At 45.3% G+C, this 20,715-nt stretch overlaps 1 protein-coding gene across 3 annotated transcripts in view; it reads left to right on the top strand.

Annotated features, from left to right (window-relative positions):
- The window catches only part of IQANK1 (IQ motif and ankyrin repeat containing 1), a 572,485-nt gene that overhangs the window by 43,641 nt on the left and 508,129 nt on the right, over positions 1 to 20,715 (top strand). For 2 of the 3 annotated variants that reach the window (XM_086966345.1, XM_086966344.1), the window contains exon 2: positions 7,022 to 7,083. Coding sequence is in view for 1 of the 3 variants with exons in the window: in XM_086966343.1 (XP_086822469.1) it covers positions 7,146 to 7,180 (35 nt within the window). In the remaining 2 variants the exon portion in view is untranslated. Of the gene's footprint in view, positions 1 to 7,021; positions 7,181 to 20,715 lie in introns of those variants that run through there. The other variant, XM_086966343.1, reaches the window with a different exon arrangement.

Genomic DNA, 20,715 nt, shown 5'->3' with positions numbered 1-20,715 from the left:
ACTTGTTTTTCAGCCCTATGAATTACACATATCGGTGGCTCCTACCTCTATCGTAAGAACTTCCAGAGAGATATTACAAGGTAGTTGTAATTAAATACATATACCTGTACCCTAGACACACTATATATGGTTGGTATCTAACGTGAACATTCTTATCACCATCTTTTCATAGGAAATACGCATTATATGTATATCTGGCAATATGCAACCCAGTTGAAACCCAATAATATATTTGGGCAGCAAATCTCCCCTGAGTGACTGGGAGCAAAGTTACTATACACCTAAGGTAATTCAGCCTTATTAAATAACAATCTATATGAAGTTAGAGACATCTACTACCCAATATCTGACTAATAAGAAGTTGCTTATGTGTAGTTCATCATGATATGTCAGAATTACCTAATGAGTTTAACTGACATCAAGGTAATCACTGTTAACCTTACTGCAGAGATAAATTACATCTATCTCTGATACCCACCAGTGACATGCCCCGCTTTGAAGTCAATACGTTCTTTACAAATACCAATATCTGTACTTGAGCCAGTAACACAGGTTATGGCCTACTACGAATAGAAACTATGTGTTTCGTTTCCATAACTGCCAGGATATGCTTTAGGTAGAGAAGGTTGTTGTAAAAAAGAGGAATTGCTATGTATTTGCACTTAATATCTGTCATACGCAAAAGAAGTAATTTTATGTTTCTTCCTAGAACTTGGTCCTGAAAAAGGTTTCCAATCGTTTCCCAAAACCGAAACGCTGCGTCGACCCCTGTTCTTGTAAAACACTTTTTGATAAACCTGTTGTGTTTATGAATCTAATGTATGAACTATTTGTTTGCTGCTGATATCACTGAATGTTTTTAACCATGTTTTTAACCCCTTAAGTGCTGCTGACGGCCAATGGTCGTCAGCAGCGCTACCTCCCCAGTGCTGCGCACGACCATTGAACGTCCATTCAGCACTAGTTCTAATGGACAGCGCAGCACTGGGGAGAAATGTTTACACGCAGCTAAAGTGTTAAACTAGCTACTGTATCAATTGTTTTTATTTACCTGTGATCTGCGAATGACTTTTTTACTCTGAAATAAATATACATTGTTATATTTTCCTAAAACCTGAATGTCTTGTCCTTCTCTAAATCCTGACAAAGCCTACAGATAATTACTGTCTATATCTAAGTGTTTGCCAACTTATAGACTTATAGAGCCTTAAGCTTCAAGTACAACAATGTGTGATTGGTATTTGCAAAGACATAACGTTGGGCACCTATAATAAGGTATTACCCAATCAGGGTCAATTGTGGGACCTCTTTGTTTGTTGGTCCATTTATACTACCATCCGGATCTATGTAGGTGGTTAAAAACGGCGGGTATCCAAATAGCCGATGTCACATCCTAGTCGACACAATGTCGCAGTATCTAAAATCACGACCACTCCTCTACCAACCAATTTTAAACGTCTGATCGAGAGGCAAGTTGCTTATTGATATATATTACGCCATCTCTGATTCTGTAGGGAAGCCATTGGACCACATTGCGGGCGTGCCCGATCTCCATAAAACGATGATTCCGTAATGCGATCAGCTGTCATCAGCCAGGCTAGCTTGAATCCAGTGGCAAAGTGAGCAAGGGACCCACGTCTGGCAATACCCTGCCAACTTAGGGCAAACAAAGCGATAACCAAGGGGGATGATGGACTGAGCGTTTGACAAATCAGAATATCGTTAACTTTTCAGAAGTGTATAGGTTTCCGGGGTCCGTTATTGGTTTCACATCCATTTCTGCCACTAATTGGAAGGAGGGTGAAAACAAAAAAAATAGGAAAAATAGGCTATGTCCTAATTAAATGCCAAAACTGTGAGGAAAATGTGGGTTTTCTGACAAAAGTCTGTCTGTTCTTAAAAGCTAGAAAGATGGTGATTTTAGTACGGCAAACCCTTCATTGATACCATTCGCAGGGAATAAAACGGACGCTTTCTTCTGCAGCACTTTTTTTCCAATTTCCCCCCAAAAACCAAAATGTAGCTGTATTTTAGCTAATTTCTCAGTCCCCTCCAGGGGAATCCACAAACACCATTTACCTTTAGAATCCTCAGGATGTTTGAAGAAAAGGTCGCACATTTTGTTTGGATACCTTATGTGGACGAAAAGTTCCGGGGGCCTAATTGCAAACTTCCCCAAATAACCCCAAAACAATTCTTAGCACAGGGTAGAGGGGGGAGGCCTAGCAACAAAGGGATTAACATGTCATGAGTGAAGTAATACATGAGTTCATTAGCGGTACATTGCGGGGCCGCAAGTTATAGTTAGATTAGTAAACTGTAACGGGTGAATTTCAATATTTTTTAGGGGGAGTTAAATATGAGTTTTCAACATATAACTAGAACATCACTGTAACTGTTGTTTTTTTCAATGATTATTCTCAGGTTTTTTTTTTTGTAAAGGAATATATAATTACCATACCATACCGAACTATAACATTACTTTAATCAGTGGGTTTTTTCCCCCAGTGAATTACAGTTTTTTTAATTTATTTTTTTATATCCATATTCAGCCAACTCCCCCTGCAGCCTGGTCATGCACCCAGACACCCTGCTGGTGGCTAACCCTGAGGAAGCTTGCACAGTACAATAATACCAGGGGAGTGAAGCTTGAGCAGTGGCTCCCGCGAGACCTCACGGGAGGGCCGTGCTGGGGTCTGTGGGAGTACTGCGGTACCTGCTGCATCAACATTTTAAATTATGTTTTAATTGGTATTATTTTTTACTTTTGACCTGGAAGGGGCCCCTCTTGGCTCGCCAGACAAGTGCCAGGAGGTTATTGTGTCCCTACGCTGCCCCGTTATACTCACATTTTTCTTCTTTTTATTTTCAGCACACAGGGATTGAATCCTGTATTGGCTGCAGCAGTTGTCTGTGGGTTGTGGCCAGCCAATCCAATAGTTCAGTACCTTTGCATCGGTATGGGTCCCGTGATACTGAAAGGCCTGTTTGGAGTAAAATCAGAGGGACCACCCATTCAGCTATACCTAAATTTTTAACTGTTTCAAGCCCAACCTTGAACACCTCCTTTAACACAAATTTGTGTGTGTATATATATTATTACTACTGGCGGTCGCCAGTAGAAAGTTATAGTTAGGACCTGGTTTCCATAGGAAATCCGCAACATTCTATTTGGAATAACTTTGGTGCCGGTGGACGAATCTTCGCGAATTTCTCCAAGAAAATGGCCTGCTCCGCTCCTTCCCTGAAAGTTTGGGGGCGATTCGTGAAGCAGGGGCCGAGAAAAAAGGGGGTTCCCAAAACGTGTTTTCCCCATGCAATTTTCCATAGGACGTTTAGCCTGGGCTACAGCCCGAACGGCTGAACGGAATTGCACCAAATTTGGCGAAAAGGTAGAGTTCGGTTCGCAGATCACGCTTTTTGTTAAATGGCGTACGTAAGCGGACCTTCCCGAGCACGATCTGCATGCTAATTGGCTGGCAACTGCCTGTGAACACTCCAAACTAGAAAGTGTTGGCACCCATCTTGTGCCTCGGTAGACTGAGGCACAAGAAAGCAGTGAAACAAGTGTGCAAAACACGCAAAGGGGGCAGGGTAGAAACACCCAGACCCCCTAGGCCTGCCCAGGGGGTCCCACAAGGACCCCCAAGGCCCCAAAATGTTTTTCCCGGAAAAATCACGGGGTCCGCGTATGGGTCCGCGTACGTACGCGCACGTACGCGTACCTTTCCGAGCATGAGCTGCATGCTGATTGGCTGTGAACACACCAAACCAGGAAGTGTTGGAAACCATCTTGTGCTCGGTAGACCGAGGTACAAAAAAGCTGAAAAACAAACGTGTAGAACGCAAAAAGGGGGCAGGGTAGAAACACCCTGACCCCCTAGGCCTGCTCAGGTGGTCCCACAAGGACCCGCAAGGCCCAAAAAAAAATGTTTTTAAACCCGGTCTGCTTTTTTTCAAATTACCCCCCGGGGGACCAAATGCCGGGGGCTTAGTGAAAAAGAAGTGGGGGGGGGTGCAATCCCCCCCCCCCCCCCCCCCCCCCACACTGCAACGGGGACCGTCACCCCCCGGTCAAAGCAACGCAGCCCCCTGGCGCATACTGGAGGTTCCTGGTGGGCTAGTTGTCCCCCAGGGACCCCCAGTATGCAAGGGGAATTAGTTCCCCCTCTGCTAACGTGCCCGTGGGCTGTGTTGTAGAGAGTTGTAAAAAGGGGCGTGGCCTCATTACACCTCTCTGCAATGCAGCCCCCAGGCGCATACTGGAGGTTCCAGGTGGGCTAGTTAGCCCCAATGGACCCCCAGTATGCAAGGGGAATTAGTTCCCACTCTGCAAAAGCGCCCGGGGGCTGCGTTGCAGAGAGGTGTAAAAAGGGGCGTGGCCTCATTACACCTCTCTGCAATGCATCCCCCTGGCGTATACTGGAGATTCCTGGTGGTCTAGTTGGCCCCTAGGGACCCCCAGTATGCAAGGGGAATTAGTTCCCCCTCTGCAAACACGCCCGGGGGCTGCGTTGCAGATAGGTGTAAAAAGGGGCGTGGCCTCATTACATCTCTCTGCAACGCAGCCTTCTGGTGCATACTGAAGGTTCCAGGTGGGCTAGTTGACCTTCAGGGACCCCCAGTATGCAAGGGGACTTAATTCCCCAACTTAGAACTCTCTAAAGGGCGCGTTTGCACAGTGGTGAAGGTAGGGGGCGGGGCTTGAGGGGATGTGAGTGCAAACATGCCCTGAGGCGCGTTTTAAGTTGGGGAATTGATTCCTGTTCAATCCAGAGGGTACCTAGGGGGCAACTAGTCCAACAGGTATCTCAAACAGGTATCTCCAGAGCTGTGTTGCAGAGTGTTGTAAAAAGGGGGCGTGCACTTTGAACACCTCTCTGCAACATAGCTGCCTGACGCATACTGTAGGTACCTGGTGGGCTAGTTGTCTCACAGGGGACATCAGGATTGAAGAGGAATTAATTCCCCAATCTAGCTCACTACTATTCCTGAAAAGTAAATTTAACTGTACTTACCAGCAACTTGAATTTCCTTCCATAGGATATCATTGCCTGATATATCAAATATATATTAATTAAAAAAAAATATTGAATAAAAAAAATATTACAATTTCAATATTTTTAAAAACTTTTTTTCCAATTTATATTAAAAATATGTAATGTAATTTAAAAAAATAAAATATCTTTAAAAAAAATTTAAAAAAATTTAGTAAATCGGTATAAAAAATATAACAATTAATACATTTAAAAATGATCATTTACAAAACCTTTGAAATTCACTGAAAAAACCATAGGTTTCAGCCACGTTATAGTTAGGAATTAGCATTTAAAAAACCTTAGAATGAGTACATATGATGATTGAGTATATGTATGATCAGTGACTCTATAGAACTGTTAGTGAATGACTGGATGTGTATGTAGATTTTGGAATTACTGAATAGGTTGTTCTAACTGGTATTGGTATCTCCATTTTTTTGAAAATTTTAGTTTCTATTTTTGAATATGTGTATCAAGGGTTATCTTACGCTGAGAGGTCTGCCACTCTTTCACAAGGATGATGTCAGTGATGTCATTTGAGATGTCATCAGTGATGTCACTGACCATGTCATGAGTGATGTAATATGTGACGTCATCAGCAGTGCATTGCGGGCGCGCGAGTTATAGTTAGCTGAACTAACTATAACGGGGGAATTTCAATAGTTTTGTATGAGTGAAATGTCCAGCTAACTATAACAAGTGTGAAACCTATAGTTTTTTAGTGAATTTCTAAGGTTTTTTAAATGCTAATTCCTAACTATAACGTGTGTGAAACCTATGGTTGTTTCAGTGAATCTATCTCTCTATCTCTATATCTCTCTATCACAGAATAACTCCCTTAAGATCAATGCAGAGAAAACTGAGGTCCTAGTTTTTGGTCCACAGACCTCAATCTGGTTGAATGCCTGGTGGTCGGTAAACTACAGTCCCCTTCTTGCTCCGGCTAAGACGGTCAAAAACCTGGGGGTCATTTTTGATGTGGCCCTGACCTTCGAGTCTCGGGTCAGCCAGACTGTCTGCACTGGCTCTTATATTTTTAAAAGTCTCACAAAGGTGCTCCCGTATATTCCAGTAGCACTGCATCGACCCACCATCATTGCACTAGTCACCTCCCGGCTTGAGTACTGCAATGCCTTGTATCTGAATATCAGCACAGCCTCCCTGAACAGACTTCAGGTTGTACAAAATGCAGCTGCCAGGCTGATCCTTAACATCTCTAAATGTCAGTCCGCAAAGGAGGGGCTTTATACTCTGCATTGGCTCCCTATTAGGAAGCAAATCTCTTTCAAAGTCCTGTATACGGTTCACAAAGCCTTACATAACAAAGGCTCACAGCAGCTAAAAGCCATGTTTCAATGGTATATGCCTAGGAGGGCCTTGATATCTTCCTCCCACAAAAAACTGATCACCCCTAGAGTACGCAAAGCCAGATGGGGGCAGTCGTTCCTTCTCTGTGGGGGCCTCAAAACTTTGGAATACCCCACCTTCTTCGATCTCCCATGCAGAATAGCTCCTGGTGTTCAAAAAGCTGCTGAAGACCTGGCTTTTTCATTTTAGTCGGCAGCTCTGCCCTCTCCTCTCTCTTCTCTACCGCCCAGCGCCACGGCACCTATGGGAAAATGGACAGCTGCATAACCCATTTGAATGGAATTATTGGTTTGTTTGTTTTCCATCTAGATATGTAATAACGGCTTTAACCCACCAAAATATGGCTTGTGTTACAAAAGCAAAAGAACCATTATTGTAAGATTGAGGAGATCTATAAATTTCTCACATCCGTCTAATTTACTAACATTTTGCTAGTATATTCCTTCAGGAAGGAGCTAATCTGCAGTCACTATAATGCACCTTGTTTTTGACTTGTTTCCATTTATTTACAGTTTTAAAATCGTTCTTCATTTTTTAATACTTTGAGGCTGTTCAAATTCTTATCATACACAACAAGCTGTGCTTAATGATGCTTATAATGTCTCACTATACAGATTGGAGTATCTTCAGTATAGTTTCATCCATCTACCACCTGCCAAGACCTCACTAACTCAAGGTAAAAATAACGACTGTTAAACCCTACAAAGAATCCATGTTACAAGTGATAAATGCAAGTATATGCGAGTGGCATATCAAGTCCTCTTTCTGAGCAGGTATAACAAGACTTTTTATATGTATTAAATAAAAATCCTTCTTATAATTAGTCGTATTGCATAGCCAGTGTTCCTTTTTATCAGTATTTTATAATCAGTTTTTGGGTATAGTTTGAATTTTAGCAATCTATTTAAAAATTTCCATGTTTGTACAAGTGCTTTTATTTGTACCGCCTCCCACCTCTGGGAGTGCACCTTTTTTATTGTTTTAGTCGGATGCCTGGTAAAAGCCCATTCCTTGGTCACTGAGGAGCCTTTTAATGCCCAAAAGAAATTATGCCAAGAAAATACACCAACACTGACTGAAGTGCTGGATGGTTTCTTTCTGCTGTTTATCTTCCATACAAACAAATGTTTGGTTGAAGTTACTTGTAAGCCTAGGCGAAGGCCTCACTGATGCAACTGGAATGTTCTGTCATGGATCTGATTCTACTGAGGATTTTAGTTATGTAGAATTTATGCTGCACATAACTTTTTCACGAATATGCCTCTTTATGCTGCATGTTACAACGACCGCGTTGTAATGACCCATACCATTACCCCACAATTCGTAAGAACGACTTGCGGATGGGGGCGTTGGATGCTGGAAAAGTATAATTTACTATTCCACCTCCAGTTTGTGAGGACAATAGGGAGGGTGTTGGATTTTAAATACAACACCTTCTCCCCCCTCCGCAAGTCATTGTAACGCCTTGCGGGGTAATGGTATGTGTTGTTACAACGCGGTCGTTGTAACGACCTCAATGTAACAACATGCGGGTTGCCGGTTTCGTAAGTGCTGTTTACCCTTTTTCACTTCTGCCAGATATGCAATATATCTCTACTTCAACACCACTCCGTAATACCTTGATGCCAGTCTATTGTTGGCTATGGTGTACAATATGTGGAAGGCGCAGCGACCAGGGCAACTGTCCGTGGATGCTGGGGATCACGGTTCGATCCCCGGCTCCGGCGGCAGGGGTCTGCCCAGCACCATGTGACTCTGGGCAATTAGCTCGCTTAATCTTCCCGACGGCTCCAGCGCCTTGACACCTTTGGGTAATTGTTCGCGCTTTACAAATACTGGACATTTACATTTACATTACGTAATATTTAATATACCCCTGATTTGAACATTGTAGTACACCTGATGTCAAAGCAACACTCCAGACTTGGCTATCCTTGCAGCTGACACGTGAATTTTGTTATGTTTGCTCATGGCTACCAAATGAACCAACAGAGGAGTTGAAGGGATTCAACTCTTCCGTAGGCCATACAAACAGTTCTTTGGGTTACCAATCATACACTGACACTGAGCATATTCATTTTCAGCTTCCTCTTCTGCTGAGAAATGCATTGGCTTAAAGGTAAATTATAAGGGCACACAATAAAACTTTTATTTATAAGTTTAATAGTAGAGGTGGCACAAGCCCCCCCTTTTTGTAAAGAAGTTTTTGATTTATTCTCTTCTCAGACAGTGGGCCAAACTAATGCCACATACCTCCATCCATTTTACCATATGTTAAAGGAAATCCTCTACAGAAAGAAGTCATGTGAGGGAATGGTTGATATTGGTTCAATATTCGTAGGTAGCGGAAATTGAGTAGCTGGAACATCAAATAGGGGTGAGTACACCCTGTTGTAAGAAACTATTGGCAGAATAACGTGTTGGAAACTAAGGGAGAATTTCCAGTACAAGATCATGAGCAGAGAACTTGTATCAAAGGGACCAGAATGGGTTTGGTCACACGTGGAGAAGTGTGGCTCAATGATTGGAGCGGCAGACCCTGATGCAGAGGTCTAGCCCAGGACCAGGGTTCAATTCCCCGCCTCGGTGGGTCTTGGGCTCAAAATTCCACGGACCTGATAATTCTCGCCTCGGTGCCTATTCCAATCATGGAGTCCCACTCTGCAACTCTGGGCAATAGCTTGCCTAATCTCCACAACGGCCCCACAACGCTAAGGATGCCTGGCTTCCACCTTGGGGGTGCCCAGGAGTGGACGCCTCGAAGGGAAAGCCAGGATGGGTTCCACAGCGGTATTCGTACAAGCGCCTTGAGACCCTTGCGGGTGAGTAGTGCGCTATACAAGTATCAATTTACATTACACACGTGAAAGTCTCATTGGTGGTATGATTTAATTATGATGTCTTGAGCAGTGCATCATGGAGAGTTAAAGTTCTTAAATAACCTTAACTCTCAATTTATTTTAAGTTTGATGTTGTAATGTTGCCATCTCTTCAACTGAGATTCAATTAGGGCATTTCTTTTTTTTTTTAAACTCTTTTTATTAACTTGAGGCAGTGAATAAAATACCGTCACACCACTATCTTGCACATTATTGCAATAAGTCATTACATCAAAGCACAGAACAGTTCTTAGACCTATTTGACTTCAATAAAAGATCATCCCACGTGTATCCCCTCTGGGGCCCGGTCTTTTCTTTCTCCTCATAGGCCAGGAATTGCAACTTTCTAGCCCCCTGTATACATTGCATTTGTTCCACACCCTTTCCCACTTCAGGGGGCATCCTCTTCTCACACAGGCTGTTTTCTGCTACCATACACCAATCCATGTCCCTCTTCCAGTCCAGGATGGTTGGTGTAGCTACCCCCACCCCCCCCCCCCCCTCAAAATGGCGAGGTATGTTAAGCTTCGCAATCATCAGGCCTAAGGTTACCCAGGTCTGATCAACTCGTCCAAAGTCTGTGGGTTCCCAAACATTCAGTAGATGCCATTTGGCCGAAAGTGATAGGTTCTCTCCCCAGATCCCCGCCATACAGGATACCGCCAAGTCCCAGTAGGATTTAATTTTTGGACAGGTCCACAGAATGTGGTAAAATGTTCCCTCCTACCCACAATGCCTGCGACAAAGTGGATTTGTCCTCTTGCCCATTTTTCCCATCGTGTTGCAGGAGGTGTAGGCCCTATGTAGTATTTTGAGCTGAATCTGCCGGAAACTTGTCCTGATGGACACTTCCTTGGGAGGTGTTAGGACTTCTGGCCAGTCATCTTCGTGCAAGTCTGTTATGTAGACGTGAAAGAGTATCAGGGGAATTGTTAATACGTTTTTGATATGCAAGTGAAATCGCCCTGCGGGTTATTTGTTCTTCTACGAGTCTACTTTCTAGTGGTGACGCCTCTGGCAGGGCCTACCCCCGGGGCAGCCGCCTGTAGGGCATGACGAGCCTGCAAATAACGTAAGGTCTCGGTAGGAGCTAGGTCGTAGTCTGTTTGTAACTATGCAAAGGGTACCACTTCCGTCCCGGAATAGAGATCGCCCAACTGTGAGAGCCCAATCTGGTCCCATTTGTCAAATCCCTTTCTCGTACCCGTTGCACCCAGAAGGTTGGAGTCCCACAAGGGTGTAGCCTGAGTAATTTTATTTCTCCACCCCAGCTTGGTGAGTATCGAGAGTCCTCGATCCCTCCAGGGTGAGGCGGGACCGATTGACGTAGAGTGCTCGATTGACGTAGAGTGCCTTGTTTGTGGAACCAGACTTTCCATTCAGTAAGCATGTACAGTTAGAGGTTGATGAACCCACCGGTTAATAGTTGTCAACTGCCCTGCTGTATAATATGTTTGGATGTCTGGCAAGGCAATCCCTCCCTCACACCAACCGTGTGTCAATTTACTAAAAGCAGTTTGTGGGGAGCCTCCATCCCATATGGGAGTCCTGATCTCACCCTCTATAGTTTTGAAGTATGTATCGGGTACGGGAAATGGGGTATTCTGTAGTATATAGAGAAATCTTGGTAGTTCCATCATTTTAAATAATGCTGCTCTCCCCAGCAAGGAGAGAGGGAATGAGAGGGGGAATGATCACCAGTGTAGAACATCGCTCTTAAGTCGGGTCAGGGGGCATTGTAGATTATGAACATGGAAGAGATCCGGGCTGGTGGTAACAAAGATTCAGAGACAACGGAACCCATCCACCACTAGATTTGTGCTCCACAATTTTCTGTTAGTTGTGGCGCCGGTCCATTAAGTACATACACCATCGATTTGGACCAATTAATTGTATATCCAGAGTATCTTCCAAAGTTAGTAAAGATGCTCAGTATTCTGGGAATAGAGGACTGAGGAGCCACCACATAGAGAAGAACATCATTGGCGTACAGCGATATTCTGTCTTCCCAGTCCTCCGACCAGCAGAGGCCTCGAATCAGCAGATCTCCTCTGATCCAGGCTTCCAATGGGTCGGGTATTAAAGCGAATATGATGGGCTATAGGGGGCAGCCCTGTCTGGTCCCTCCTTTTAGGGGGAATACTTGGGAACCAATCTGGAGATAAACGGGATGAGCTGAAGGGCTAAAAGTTTGGCGAGGATCCTCGCTTCCCCATTTAGCAATGAGATAGGCCAATAGGAGGCACACTGCACCACCGCCCTTTACTTCTTTGTGGATAACAACTATGGAGGCGAGTCTTATCTCTGGGAAGCCTCCCCTGCCGCCTGATCTTCAACTGATGTGGTGCCATGAGGATGCTGTGAGTTTGTATAGTTCTATTGACAGACCATTGGGTCCCAATGCTTTGCCCAAATTTATGACTAATTGCTTGTGCAACTTCATCTTCCTTAAGTTCGCTATCTAAAAGCCGTACTTCTTCAGGTGTAAGGGACAGGAGCAGTTGGCGTGCCAGGAGCTCGAGAGTATTGCTTAGTGGACGCAGACTTTGGAATAAATATGTGAATAATAGGTAGCAAAGGTGTTAGCGATCGGTTGGGGGTCTTGGAGATGCTCCCCATCATTCGAGCATATGCTTGCGACTTACTGATTTGCCCACTCACGTTTATTAAGCCATGCAAGCAGTTTCCGTCTTGTCCCCAATCTCATTCACCCTGTGCCCTGTCGCCCTAGACACGGCCTTAGCAGACTTCATCACCTCTTCCCTATAGTCTTGTTTGAGGCTTAATGTGGGTTAGGATTGAGTGTTCTCCAAATATCAATCGGGCACAATGCGGAGAGGAACTCCACCAACTTTGTCTGCGAAGTGACTGGCCGCCTTGGTTGCAAACGATCTCTATTAGCACTCAGTGCCATATTAAAATCTCCTAACAAGAGCCTCTTCATCGGGAATTCGAGCATCAGAGCTCCCAAGTCGGCCCGAGTTGTGTTCCGCAGAGGGGGAGTGGGCCTATACAGCGAGAGGATGTTGACTGTCTTCCCTTCCCATGTACCCGAGAGGGCACATGGGAACCCAGTTTGTCTGAACATATCCTGTCACCAGTGAAGGGGAACCATTTCTTGAGGAGTATCCCCGTTCCCCTGGAACCAGCTGTGTAACCCATTTTGTATCCCCCAACTGTCTAGGGGTTTGAAAGTATTACCCATAAGATGGGTCTCTGCAATATGATAATGTCAGGGAACTGCCTTTTAATAAATTGGAGTACTATCCTGCGTTTAATCCTTTCCCCCAAGCCATTTACATTCCATGGCATTCATCAAATTTCTGGAATGAATCCGGATTTCTAATGCATTTCTAATATATTTTGTTTACATAGGTTGGTGTTTCTTTTAATAAGGGCAATCTACACACTCTTGCCTTCAGTGTGTGTGTTTCATCGATTTTTAAAATGGTGTATCATAAGACGTACCTAAATATCTCTGTGAAACACAGATTCCTATCTTTGGCTCAGGTCCATATAGGCTTATATGAGCATAGTAAGCCACACTATATCAAATGCATCACCTCGTGGAGCACACCTTCTCCACTACTACATTACAGGGCATTATATTATTTAAGCTAATTATTTTAATTAGATTTCGGCTTAGAGTTTATTAAAAATATAATTAAATTACATAAGCTATGGGCAATGTTAAAAATTAAATGTAGACTGAATGGGTTTAGGGATATAGGCCTTTTAAACATATATAGTTAATAAAAAAATATAATGGTTAATTAATTCAATATAATTCGAAATTATAAAGGGATTCTGAATCCTACACCTCAATGAAAAATATTATAATTGATGTACCATATTTTTGATATTTACAGAAAACATTATTTAATGTAAATGTTCTAAAATTCTGACACTAAAAAGCCAAATTTAGAAAATGGACTAAATAATATAAAATAATGGATATGTTAATGAAATGTTAGGGTTGCTTCATGGGTTAGCTTTAGAAATAGTAAAATATTTTAAAAGTAGTTAAAATGCAATAAAAAGGTAAATATTAGGGAAAGATAAACAAAGGAGCAGTAAGCCCCACTATCAAAATGGCACCAGCAAAAGCAATTAAGGAAATTTACAAAAAAACTCCTTCTGGTACCAGAACTCTTTTAATCAGAAGTCCAGTTGTGTAGCACCACAGTAGACAGTCAAAGCACACATGAGTAGGCTATACACATAGCAGATCTGAAGCAGGTAAGAGGCTTTAGGAAAATGTTAAGACATCCCATGAAATTAAGTATACTTGTAGAAAATCTTGTAATAGTGTACTCATTTGTATAATCTACCCAGTTAAATCGGTGTCAGATTTGCAAATCAGTTAACCAGTGACTAATTTCTACCTCAAACACCAATTTCTCGGCGAAAGAAATCTGGCTGGCGTCTCAATACCGTATTTATCAATGGGGGAACAAATCCAGCAAGATGTTACACAGACTGTCAAGCTAGACAGGTCCCTGCCACAGTTCCTACAATTCAGGGTAGAAATAGTGCCTTATTTACATCCCCTGGAGAGGTGGTGGAGGAGTTTGCTCATCACTTTGCTGCAATGTATGCTCGGACCGAACAGGTTTCGGAGGATCAGGTTGCGGAGTTCCTTCGAGATATGCCCCCTTGGAGGTTATCAGATCAGATGCAAGATCAGTTTGACGACCCCATTACCGTAGACAAGTTGACGGCAGCGTTGTCCGTGATGCTACCGGGGTGGTCCCCGGGTCCCAATTGGGTTCCCTATGGAGTTCCTCCGCTTCAATATGGTCACACTGGGTCCTCACTTGCTGGGAGCAATACATGAATCCCTTGAGAAGCAACTTTTGGCCTCGGATTGGCGCCAGACTGAAAATGTTCTCTTTCTAAAGCCAGGCCTCCCGCCTGAAGAACTGTCCTCCTACCGCCCTATCTCCATAATCAATTTAGAATACAAGTTTAGAGAAGGTTTTGGCAAACGGCCTGCAGGCCTGCATCCAAGATTTAGTCCATCCGGACCAATCCGGCTTTGTCACACCGGGCTACCCGCCATAACATCAGTCGGGCCCATAATGCTATGGCCTTGGCTTGGGAGCTAGGACGTGCCGCGTCCCTGCTCCTAGCCGATCTAGACAAGTGCTTTGACTCCCTTAGTTGGGAGTACTTATTCCAGCTATTGGAGGCTATCAATTTCAGTCCACGCTTCTTGGCTTGCGTACGCCTTCTTTATACTAAATCAATGGCCTCGGTACATATTGCGGGTCATCAATCACCCCTCTTCCCCATCAGCAGTGGCACGCGACAGGGTTGTCCCCTGTCCCCCCTTCTTTTCGCCTTGGCGGTGGTGCCCCTGGGGGCATGGGTCCTTGGGGATCCGGTTCTTAGAGGCTTTGACTGGCCACACTCACAACCAGACCGTATTGTATTATTTGCTGACGATGTCTTGGTTTTTATGACAGACCCATGGATCTCTGGTCCGCGTATCTTGCTGAACCTCCGGGTCTTTGGACAAACGACCGGGCTCCACACTAACCCCTCTAAATCAGTACTGTTCCTGGTGTACGGTCAACAGGGTAGAGTTACGTGGGCATCTCAGCTCAAACATGCTACGGAAGGGTTTCAATATCTCGGAGTGTTCGTGGGCGCACAACATAAACCTACTCCTTGCTAGTCTCTGTGAAAACACTACTATCTGGTCCTCCTTACCCCTCTCGCTGTATGGCCGTTCGGCCATCTTCAAGATGGTCGTGCTCACCAGACTGCTCTATAGACTCCAAAACTTTCCATATCATATACCACGAGCGTGGTTCCCCCTCATTAACGCTATACATAATAAGTTCTTATGGGGCAGGGCGATTAAGTTAGCGCTGCAGACCTGTGCGCAATCCACCTACTGTGGCGGCATCGCTGCCGCTGAAGTTTACTCCTACTATGTAGCTGCCCACCATTTAGTCATCAATGATTAGTGGTATAACTCACCCGCAGACCCTGCCTCAGGAACACGCTGCCATGGAAAGGGACCCCCTCCTAGGGTTGCTATATAGTGCACAGAATCTGGACTTTCTACCACACACTACCTGTACGACAATCCGACTTCGGCGGTACACCGTCTGCCGAATGGGGTGGCACATGAGGTTGACACGGACGCCCCTGTGGCCTGTGATCTATCTGCGCCAGGTGGCCACATTGAAGGGGTTCCGCCAGTGGGACCAGATTGGCATTTCCACACTAGGAGAAGTTATGCGGGGCACCACCCTAAAATCCTTTCAGCAACTGCAGGTTGACTTCCATCTTCATAAAACTCAGTTTCACAGATACCTCCAGCTCTGCCATGCTCTGACCCCCTCATTTATAAACTTACATGACGTCCCTGAATTTCATCCGTTGAAAGGGCCGACGCCTTTTGGGTGATCAAGGCGCACACAATATCCGCCAAATCGACTAAACATTGACCACACATTCCATCACAACTCTTCACAAAACAAGGAGGGCGTGGCAGGACGACCTCCCGTACCTGACGGAGGATGACTGGGCGGAGGCGATAGCTAGCCCCCGGGGCCCCGCGGTAGCCTCCAGCTACCATCTTGTTCAGTTCAAGTATGTCCACCATGCATATTATACCCTTCTCTGGAGGATGGGATTCATTGCATCTCCTCAATATCTATGCTGCAACAGGGAGGAGGGCTCATTTCTCCATACTGCGTGGAGTTGCACTGCCTTACAGCCCTTCTGGGACCTCCCATATGACCCACGTCTATTCATAACACCGAGGTGTATGGGTGGGAATTTCTATAAGCAGCACTTACTTTTCCTCGCTCTCACGATCGCTGAACGTTCCATTGCTCAGTTATGGAAGGGTACCTTCTCTTCCAGGGGATATTCATTAATAGTCATAAGCACTGAATTATCTCCGCCCATGAGCGGGGACCCGGAACACATAAACAATATACATATATATGTGTAAATATAACCAAAAGTACATAGTACTAAGTAATTATACACATATACATGTATAATAACCATAATATGCAGCCTAACATTAACACATAGGCTAATCAAACCAAACCTTACACGTTCTGAAGCATGAAAATATGCTGTATATAAATGCAATAAACAGGCATGAGCCTAAAATGCATTTCATAGCCATGAAAAACCTTTTATTTTCATCAAAGAACCTGTTGTAAACAGTTATTAGCCTAAAAAGGCTGCATATGAAAAAATGTCTGTGTACAGAAAATCAGACTGGCACCCTGCCTTTAAGGCCCCGGAGAATCTGCACACTTTGCCTTTAAGGCCTCCAGGAGAACTCTGTTCCCATCATGTCCCACAGGTGACAGTTAGGTCAGTTATTTTTTCCGGCTTGTTCTGTGAGGAACCTGGAACTTGAGCTCTGCTCATTTGAAGTATTTTCTGTCAGAACTTGGTTTTTCTTGCCATTTTTTGACAAAATATAGCTTTGGTGGTGGTTTGTTATCCTTTTCTGACTAAGCTGTTGGTGTTTTTTACTCAGAATGCCACCTTTATTTTACAAATGTCCTTCCTGTGGGAAGAAGATGTTGAAAACTGACCCACACTCTGTTTGTGTGGTGTGTCTTCCAGCTTCTCATAAGGTGGAAGATTGTTATCACTGCCTCAACCTTTCAAATAGAACTTTAAAAGAAAGGGAGAAAATGACGTTGCTCGGCCTTCTGGAGAGAGAAAACCGTGGTGAGAAGAGTTCTAAAGGCCTATTATCATCTGCTAAGCCATCTTCTCAGCCTAAACGTCGAAGATCAGCATCTCCAGAAGGTAGAACTAAGAAACATCGACTCCAGGGAGCGTCGCCGTCAAAAAAGGTGCGCTCGACGTCGAGAACCAGATCGCCGTCGCCGTCGAAGAGAGCTCCATCGACGTCGAGGACTTCGCCGGTGAGGCAAGGTTCAGCGGCTCAACAGTGGCCGTCGAAATCCATTTCGACGTCGAGGCAATTGGTGTCAATTGCAGTGAGGACGACGTCGGGAGTGCAACGCTCGATGTCGAAGGATCGTGTGAGGTCGACGTCGAGGGACGAGAGATGTCCGACGTCGAAGGATCGTGTGTCGACGTCTAAGGGTCGACGTCGAGAAAGAGTCATTGGTCGACGTCGAAGGATAGACCAAGGTCGAGAGGGAGACATACGTCGTCGTCGAGGAAAAGGTCGACGTCAAGAGAAAGAATGACGTCGAAGGATTCGACGCCGAGACCTAAAAAGAGAAGGTCAAGGTCTCCATCGCGACGTAGGTCGACGTCGAAGCATGCTTCGGGCTCGAAGCATGGAGTGTCTAGGTCTCCCCCACCTGAACATAGGTCGGCGTCGAGACTATCAAGACCAGCCTCTCGGACCTCAATTAGGTCTTTGTCGAGGTAAGAAATAAGTCCCAAACCTAGAGTGGAGACTTCCCCGCATGATCAGCAAGACAACAGATCTGCAGTGGGCCAAGAGAGAGTGCACCAGGACTCTTCTGTGGTGGCTCATTCGGGCTCAACCTCAGGGCAGGTGTCAGATGACAGACAGTTGGTGCCCAGACAGCGGACGTCTGGTTCATTGGTTTCTGAACACAGTGCAGCTTCTAGAGCTTCCAAGTCTTCCGCGGAGCTGAATATTGTGCAGGTGTCATCTGAAGCTTCACCTGAGCATACAGAGCGGCCTGTTAACTTGTCACCGAGGTGGTTGGAAAGTTTAAGGCATTGGAAGATGCATCCGATAATGGGGGAGAGAGCTCGGACGGAGCTACATAGAAGATCACGCTCAAGATCCTTAGTGAGAGAGAAATCTCGTTCAAGGGAGCGTAGGAGGCAGCGATCGGCAACTCCTCAGAGAAGACGTAGAACTCCTACTCCATCTTCTACATCGTCTTCGTCTTCTTCAAGATCTTCATATGGAGACTATTCTCCAACTATATCTTCTACTCCTCCTTCCAGAGTGTCTCCAGTAGACGATTTAAGCACATTTAATGATGTATTATGTCGTGGAGCGAGTAAATTCAGCATCAAAATGGCAGTTCCCCAGGTAGCAACGTCAGTCATCTTCGAAACCCTGCATCACAAGACGACTGGCAGGCCTCTTCTGCCGTTAGTGCCCGGGTTGATAGAACCAGCAATGAGGACATTCCTAACTCCGGCCACGGTGGGTTCAGGTCCTTCTAGGATTGCGAAGAAGTACAAGGCTCCAGAAGAAGACCCAATGTTTTTGCGGTCTGACCCACCACCAGACTCCCTGATTGTAGCGGCAGTCAGAAAGGCGCATTCGGCAGCATCTACCTCTTCTGCTCCACCTGAAAAGGATAATAAGAGTATGGATTCCTTGGGGCGAAGAATGTGCAATACCTCAGGATCGGTCATGCGAGTGGCCAGTGCTGCTGCTCTATTGGGCCGCTATGACCGTTTGCTCTGGGACTCAGTGGCTCGTTTTGCAGATAAACTCCCTAAGGAGGATCAGAAAGACTTCCTGGAAATAGTGGAGGATGGATGATTGGTGGCTAACCAGAGCATTAGCGGGGCTGCTGATGCGGCGGACTTGTCTGCTCATGGTTATGCACACGGTGTTTGCGCAAGACGTACAGCTTGGCTTCGCCTTACGGGGCTAAAGCCGGAGGCACAGAGGAAAATGGTAAATTTACCTTTTAATGGTTCGACTCTGCTTGGATCTCATGCAGACGACGAGATGTCTAAAATGAAGGTGGAGTTGGACACTCTTAAGGCCGTAGGCCTTGAGAAGAAAAAATAATTTAAACGTCGGGGTACTTTTCGTCCCTATGACGAGATCTTTTCAGCAAAGGAGCCAACAGATGAATTGGTCTTCACAAAATCAAGGCCAGAATAAACAAAGGTCGCAATTCCAGCAGCGGCGGCCTGGACGAGGCAGAGGCAATGGAAATAGGCAGCAATCATCTGCTGCCAAGCAGCCTCAGAAACAATGAACGGATGCTTCCTCTACAACCATGTCCCAATCCGGTTGGAGGAAGTATTGTGCATTATCTGGACGAGTGGAAACAGATCACGAAGGACAGATGGGTGCTGGGTGTCATTCAGAACGGGTACCTTTTGAGATTCAAGAAGCCACCCCTTGCCATGCGTCCTCTAAAGATGGCACAGTGGAATATAAAGCGCTTGCAACAGGAGGCGAACGTCCTCTTGAAGAAGAAGGCCATAGAACCAGTTCCTTTCCAGAAGAGAGGTCAAGGCCTGTACTCTCGATTCTTTCTCGTACAGAAAAAAGGTCCAGTTAAGAGTTCAGACCCATTCCGGATTTGAGGCGACTGAACAAATTCATTCGGAAGGAAAGGTTTCGAATGCTGGCTCTTCACCAGATCTTCCCTCAATTACACCAAGGGGATTGGATGTGCTCCATCGATCTAAAGGACGCTTATTTTCATATTCCGGTATCCAGAAAACATCGCAAGTTTCTCAGGTTTCAAGTGGCGGCTCGTCGTCATCAGTACGCAGTGCTCCTTTTTGGCCTGAGATCAGCTTCCAGGACATTTTCAAAATGTATGGCTGTAGTGGCGGCTTGTCTACGAAAGAGGCGGATTTTCATATATCCGTACTTAGACGACTGGCTTCTGAAGAGTTCATCCCCATCGCTTCTAGAAGAACATCTGTCGATATGTCTTCAACTCATGTACAAGTTGGGTCTGCAAGTCAACTACAAGAAGTCCATAATGAACCCCACCCAGAAGATCCACTACCTGGGTGCTCAGTTGAACACAGAAGTAGAAAACGTGTGTCCTTCGGAGGAGAGGTGGTCATCCATCAGGGCGAAGTGTCTACTTCTCCTTCAAACTGCACGTCCGACAGTTCGGCAAGTGTCCTCTCTCCTGGGGTCCATGGCGTCGTGCATTTTCATCGTGCCAAACGCACGTTTGCAGATGCGTCCTCTACAACAGTGTCTGGAAGATCAGTGGAAACAGAGGACGGGATGCTGGGAGGACCGGATTTATCTCCAACAATCTGCAAGAGATTCCATCCGGTGGTGGACGAAGAAGGTGCACGTGATGAAGGGAGTCCCTTTTCATCAGGACCCACCAACGCAGTCTCTGATAACAGATGCTTCTCTCCAAGGCTGGGGGGCGCATATGGGCCCTCTGCAGGTACAAGGGCTATGGTCAGACTTCGAGAAAGGATATCACATCAATCTACTCTAACTCAGAGCGGTCCATCTTGCTCTCAAGTCCCTGGCTCCATCTCTACAGACTCGGTCCCTCCCGGTGCAAACAGACAATACAACTACAATGTATTACTTAAACAAGCAGGGGGGTACCAGATCCAGGACTCTTTCCATAGAAGCCCAGACCATCTGGCATTGGTTACTTGCACGAGACCTGTCCATAACAGCAATTCACCTACCGGGGAGTCTCAACTCACAGGCGAACGACCTCGGCAGAGACTTCGTCGAAGCGCAC

This window comes from Lissotriton vulgaris, chromosome 4_1 (assembly GCF_964263255.1).
Source record: "Lissotriton vulgaris chromosome 4_1, aLisVul1.2, whole genome shotgun sequence".
NCBI classification, from domain to species: Eukaryota; Metazoa; Chordata; class Amphibia; order Caudata; family Salamandridae; genus Lissotriton; species Lissotriton vulgaris.
This window is presented reverse-complemented; position numbering and strand designations above follow the sequence as displayed.